This window comes from Microcebus murinus, chromosome 13, assembly GCF_040939455.1.
Source record: "Microcebus murinus isolate Inina chromosome 13, M.murinus_Inina_mat1.0, whole genome shotgun sequence".
Taxonomy (NCBI): Eukaryota; Metazoa; Chordata; class Mammalia; order Primates; family Cheirogaleidae; genus Microcebus; species Microcebus murinus.
The window spans coordinates 62,420,424-62,426,579 of record NC_134116.1 but is presented as its reverse complement, the minus strand read 5'-3'; the positions used below and the strand labels follow the sequence as shown (position 1 = coordinate 62,426,579).

General features: G+C 34.9%; 1 protein-coding gene across 1 annotated transcript in view; it reads right to left on the bottom strand.

Annotated features, from left to right (window-relative positions):
- Positions 1 to 944: 944 nt before the first annotated feature.
- Positions 945 to 6,156, bottom strand: part of INTS6 (integrator complex subunit 6) — an 89,733-nt gene continuing 84,521 nt past the window's right edge. Inside the window, exons 16-18 of the mRNA XM_012782645.2 lie at positions 5,154 to 5,528; positions 3,778 to 3,871; positions 945 to 1,567 (exon numbers count right to left, since the gene is read on the bottom strand). Of these exons, the coding sequence (XP_012638099.1) occupies positions 1,474 to 1,567; positions 3,778 to 3,871; positions 5,154 to 5,528 (563 nt within the window). The 3' untranslated portion in view covers positions 945 to 1,473. The remainder of the gene's footprint in view (positions 1,568 to 3,777; positions 3,872 to 5,153; positions 5,529 to 6,156) is intronic.

Here is a 6,156-nt window from a genome sequence, read left to right as displayed (position 1 = left end):
CTCAAGCATGTTCTCCACTTTCATCGCTGCTTTTCTTTATAAAAAGTTGTAGCTTCATTTTGCTATTCTTAAAATTTGTAAAAATGTTCTGATAAAGTGTAAAAAGATAAGGGTATATGATTTTCAATATTATAAACCTAAAAATACTTCTATTAAGTTTCTGTTGCCCTCTCTTAATCCAAATCTATTTTAACCTTCTTTTCTACTGGCAACCCCACCCCCACCCCCTTAAAAGGCACAGCAGTGATCTATGAATGGTGAGTGAGTCAGGCCATAGGATCACTTCTTCAGTAAGGATACACTAGACACCATGTTGTATTGAGGGTGGAGAACGAATAGTGTTGGTTTTCCTTATGCTGCGTAACTCAAAGGGGATGCAAATTGAACAAAGTCTCCTTAAATGTTTCCTTTCCATTTAGCTTCTAAATGAAATTGAGATAAGTGTGAGAACAGCAGAACAAAACAAAGAAATCCTTTTGAAACCTCAATTTGTTGTAGACATTTGTAGGCATGGTATCAAGCTGCTAAATGCTAGACATTTCAGAGTATACAGTGTACCCCAAACTTACCACTTCCTAACAGCTTCAATTTAGCGCCACTGAGAAAGGAAAAGGGTTGAAGGGAAGTAAGGAAACCAATAATGTCCAAAAATTGTCTGCTCTTTAAACAGCTTTTAAAGTGTCTGCCTATCTGCCACAGACATAGTAATTCCCATTATCTAGGCAGAAATGGGAGTATGCTGGCGTGGCCAACAAAAACTACAAACATATAGTAAAAAGACAATGCAGATTATGTAACATGTAATTACAGTTAGGTTTAACAAATATGAACTTCAAGTGGTGTATTTTTCCAATGCTAAAAAGCAAGGCCTTTAAAATTCCATTATCTTAGGATTTTTTAAAATGATTACTTCAAATGTGATTATTTCCTAAACCACACAAGAGTAAAATAGAGCATTTATTGATGGAATAACAAAAGTGCTTTTCTTAAATATTCTTCAAAATACATTTGTACAACTTACAATAATATATCCAAAATAACTGTATATACAAAACATTACCTAGTTTTAATGTATGTGCTTTTTTCCCCAAAAATTACAAAGTAACTTCTTTTTAATTTTTTTGGCAAAGTTCAACCTTAACAGAGGTGACAATTTTAAAGGTTGGTTTAAGAAAATAGAACCTGAGGGAAATTGACACGCAAGAGTCAATGACAAGCAAGAGATTTGGAGGAATATTTTTAGTTTGTTAAATAAAAATGTTTTTTAGAGTGATAGTTTTCACATTACAAAAATAAACCAAAATGAAGAAAAGGTCACTGTAAAATGATGGAAAAAGGATCTGTAGACTGCTTTTAGTATTTCAAATAGCCAACAACGCATGTCAAAAAAAACAAATCCAAGATCACAACAGTCTTGTATTTACTTTGTATTTGGAGAAGATAGTGAAATAAGTGGCCACATTCTATTTTCTTTTAATTGCTATTAATATGGTTGATCTGATTGGCTCTTCGATGAATTTCATCCAAGAAGTTCTCCAGTTGTTCTATTAGCATTCGTTTTTTAAACCTGTATGAAAAAATAATAGCACTCTTAATTACTTTTTAATGGACACCAGTGTAATTTTTTAAAAATGAGAGAAAAATTACTTTGGGAAGAATTTTCTCAGTGAAATGAAAACGGAAAAAAAAAAAAATCAACATTCTATGACATATAAAATCTGCTGGAAGATTAGTAAATTACTGTACCAGTACAGTATTCTAGTTTGTCCCTAAAACACATACTCTAGGTCTAGACGATGGAAAAGAGGTTATTCCTTCCACAACCAAAAAAATACTAATATATGCACAGGTTGTAAATACTCTAGCAAAATTTGGGCTTCCAAATCAAGTACTCCAATAGCTTCTTCTCATGCTCTTTGAAAGTTAAATGTTGAAAAGAATGTGGGCAAAACATAAATATTAAATATAATCCCCACAAAATGGAAGGAGAAATAAGCTAGCAAATCAAAGATAATTAGACATCTATAATACAAGATATATATAGCAAGCAATTAAGTTCAAGTAGCAATTTAAAAAAATTTTCAATAATAAATATAGGTAGACCAAAATTGTATTCATCAACAGAAAGATTAATATTGCTGATGCTTTTTAGAATATCCAAAAATACTGTACATTCTATTCCTACTTCCTCTCTACCTGAAAGCTAATATGAATAGCCACCACCATAGTATTATACAATTCTCTAAAAGGTGGCTGAAGTGGAGTGCAGATACCAGGAATATAGTTAAATCCATGAAGAGGTTTGAGCTGACAGAACAAAACAGGTCAAATACTCAAAATTATATGAAAAGTTGTGGCCTTGTCTTGATCCTTCAAAGTGGTCTGTGCTCTAGCCACTGCTTCTCCCTCCACCCCCCCAAAATTAACTGCTTTATTAAAACCTTTATTTGTAGCATGGAAGAGAGAAGGGGACCAATTAAAGGGTGGGTACAGTTTACATTTGGATAGTTAGATAAGATAAACCCTAAGTTTTCTTATAATACCAAAATTCTAAAAGTTTTAAAGGAAAAATAAAAAATGCTTTTAAACTCATAACTATGCCTTCCAGCTGATTGCACTTTACAGTTATCACTTACAACCTAGGCCACATTGGATTCTTTATATAGTTGTCCCTCGGTGTCCACAGGGGACTGGTTCCAGGACCCCCGAAACAGATAGCAAAATCTATGGATGCTCCATCTCTTATATTGTATAAAATGGCATAGTATTTGCATATAACCTATTCATATCCTCCCATAGTCTTTAATATCTAGATTACTTATAAAACCTAATACAGTGGTAAATGCTATGTAAATAATTGTTACATTGAATTGTTTAGGGAATAATGACAAGAAAAAAAATCCTGTACATGTTCAGTACAGATACAACCATTCACCCATTTTTCTCTCTCTAATATGTTCAATCTGCAGTTGGCTGAATCCACAGATGTGGAACCCAGAAATACAGAAGGGCAGTCATCAGATTAACACCCATTTATTTAACTCTGGTCCTCTTTTTTTTTGAGACAGAGTCTCGCTTTGTTGCCCAGGCTAGAGTGAGTGCCGTGGCGTCAGCCTAGCTCACAGCAACCTCAAACTCCTGGGCTCCAGTGATCCTTCTGCCTCAGCCTCCCGGGTAGCTGGGACTACAGGCATGCACCACCATGCCCGGCTAATTTTTTTTATATATATATATCAGTTGGCCAATTAATTTCTTTCTATTTATAGTAGAGACGGGGTCTCGCTCTTGCTCAGGCTGGTTTTGAACTCCTGACCTTGAGCAATCCGCCCGCCTCGGCCTCCCAAGAGCTAGGATTACAGGCGTGAGCCACAGCGCCCGGCCTGGTCCTCTTAATTATATGTCTTTACATGCAAAAATCAACTACATTTAAGTATTGCCCTTTTCAGTTATTTCTAATCACCAATTAATATATAAAAAGAAAAATTAAAAGCTGTAAAATATAAAGTCCCCCAAAAACTACAGAGAGGATCAAATGAGAATTATGCAAGTATACAGTAATTTGCAGGGAGAAAAGGTCTGTAATTTCTGAAGATTTGTATGGGGCTATTTTATTTTCTAAGAGAACTCTTTTCGATAAACTAAAAAATAGTTAAGTACTTTTTTGTATGTGAGTGTGTCATATACATGGATAAACAACACAAGTGCAAAACTGTTGAAATAATGCCTATATAAACTGGGGGCTTGTTTCAACACCATTTCATAATGTGCAATACTTACCTTGATGCTTCTTTAATAACATTTTGTAAAAATATTAGTCTTGTCTGTAAACTGCCTTGCACATGCTTCAGTAAAGTGAAGATTCTTTCATACTCTTAAAACAAAAGAAGCAAAAAGAAAAATGAAGTGGCTTTCATTTGTACTTATTTAATATTTTTGTATTGTAGTTTAGATTAAGATGTAGAGACAACATTCTACATAAAATTTCACCACTTATATATCAACAAAGATAAAACTACTTATTCAATATTGCTTTTTTGGTAAAAGTTCCCATTGAGGTATCAAATATAAAGCTTAGAAAGATGAATAAATAGCTTGTTGGTGATACCACTAAAAAATAAGAGACAAGTGGCCTTTACAAAAATCCATCCTTACAATTTCAATTTTAAACTACAGCTAACATGGGTGGAAAATGAAGGGAAAGAAAGAAAAATCAAATAGGTTAAGTGTGCTATTTCACTTTGCCAAGGACTTATTCTTACTCACTTCTGGACCACCCAAGTTGTTGTACTACCACTACAGCAGGTGATCTGTTAACATCTTCTGAATGAATGCCAGCAGTATTAAAATTTTTTTTTTAGTTCTTTTGTAGTCACATAATAGATAGCTTTTATAACTTTAGTTTTTTGGCCTAAACATATCCTGGTCATTATCATAGTTTAAACCTTAAACACAGTGTGATAGGCTATTACGAGAACTTTATAGACATAAAGTCATTTAATTTTCAATGTATCTTTTTGAGATAGCTGCTATATTAAAATTCCTCTGCTGTCCAGGCAGGATGGCTCATACCTATAATCCTAGCACTGTGGGAGGCTGACATAGGAGGATTGCTTGAGATTAGGAGTTTGAGACAAGCCTGGGCAACACAGCCATACCCCACTTTAAAACACTTAAAAAGAAAATTAGCCAGGTGTGGTGGTGACCATCTGCAGTCTCAGCTACTTGAGAGGCTGAGTGGAAGAATCCCTCGAGCTCAGGAATGAGATTGCAGTGAGGTATGATTGCACCACTACATGCACTCCCGCCTGGGCAACAGTGAAGCCCTGTCTCTAAAAAAATAAATAAATAAAATTCTGCTGCTAGTTAGAAGAATACTATGGGTTCCTTTCACGTGAGAAACTAGGAGCTAAGTATAATTTATCTGTGTGGTCCTCTTCTGCTCTTAGTCTTTGCTGCCTACCTTTATCTAGTACCTTGGACATAGCAGATATTCAGTGTTTGTCAGTTGAATAAAGAATCAAATCTTTTATAGATCAGATGTTATTCAAGACTGATACTGAATCATGTCTATGCTTTCAGTTATTTGACTTTGGGGGAGGAGGGGTAAGTACACACAGAAATCAAATCTGAGGTTTATCTCTGATTATACATACTTCTTCCTGGCTTTCGGATCTCTTTCATTATTTGTGCTTTTAGTTCAGTATTGACCTCTTCATGGCTTCTGCAATGCATCAATTTCTTTCCTTTGTTGAGTGAAGATGCTGGTATATTCTCTTCAGCACACTGTTCTTTACCTCTTGGCTCCTCATGATTTTCTAAAAATCCACCAACATGGAGGTCATTAGTTCCTAAATGGTCATGACCAAGAGCCTCTGCATGATTGGTTGGCCGTTCCAGTAAACTGGCTGGAGAAGATGTTGAAAATTCAGCATCCATAGCATTTGGTGTAATGTCTGATGAAAGTTGGTCTGCAACATGATTTTCAACCACATCATCTATTACTGTCGAATCATTAGTGGTCTCTGAAACTAAAAACAAAGGGAAAAAAATTATGAGATCCAATCTCAAAGCACAGAGTAAAAAAAGCCACAAAAGAATATCATTATAGCAAGTCACAACTGATTTTCTTGATTAATGCAAATTAACAAACAACGTGATATGGTTCTTAAGCTTTGCCGAAGATATGGTGGATTAAGTGAAACATTCACAATATTTATAAAATTTCCCCTTGGAAAAAAAAATAAAGCCAATTTCACCCAGTTTTTAGTTCTCTGCTTTATTCTATAGCAATTGTATTTAAAAAGTAGGTTGTTGATACTTTAGTGAAATATATATGATCAAAATTATCATGGTCATCTCTACCTTACAGAGCTCTAGCTCATTCCAACCTACCTCTGACTTTTAGAAGCAAAAGTAAACACTGGGCAGTTTATACTGCCCCTAATTCTGCAGGGGACATACCACTAAACAGGTCATGTTTCACTGTGCACTCCTTTTCTTATAACCATCCATTTAGTTGTCATTAATTGAGCAACGCAGAGCAACCTGGTGCCTACTTTCAGCGCATTAAACCACTAGACCCCAAGCATACAAGCTTGCCACTTACCACCAAATTATTAGACTTGTTCCCACTGAAAGCAACTGAATTTTAAATTC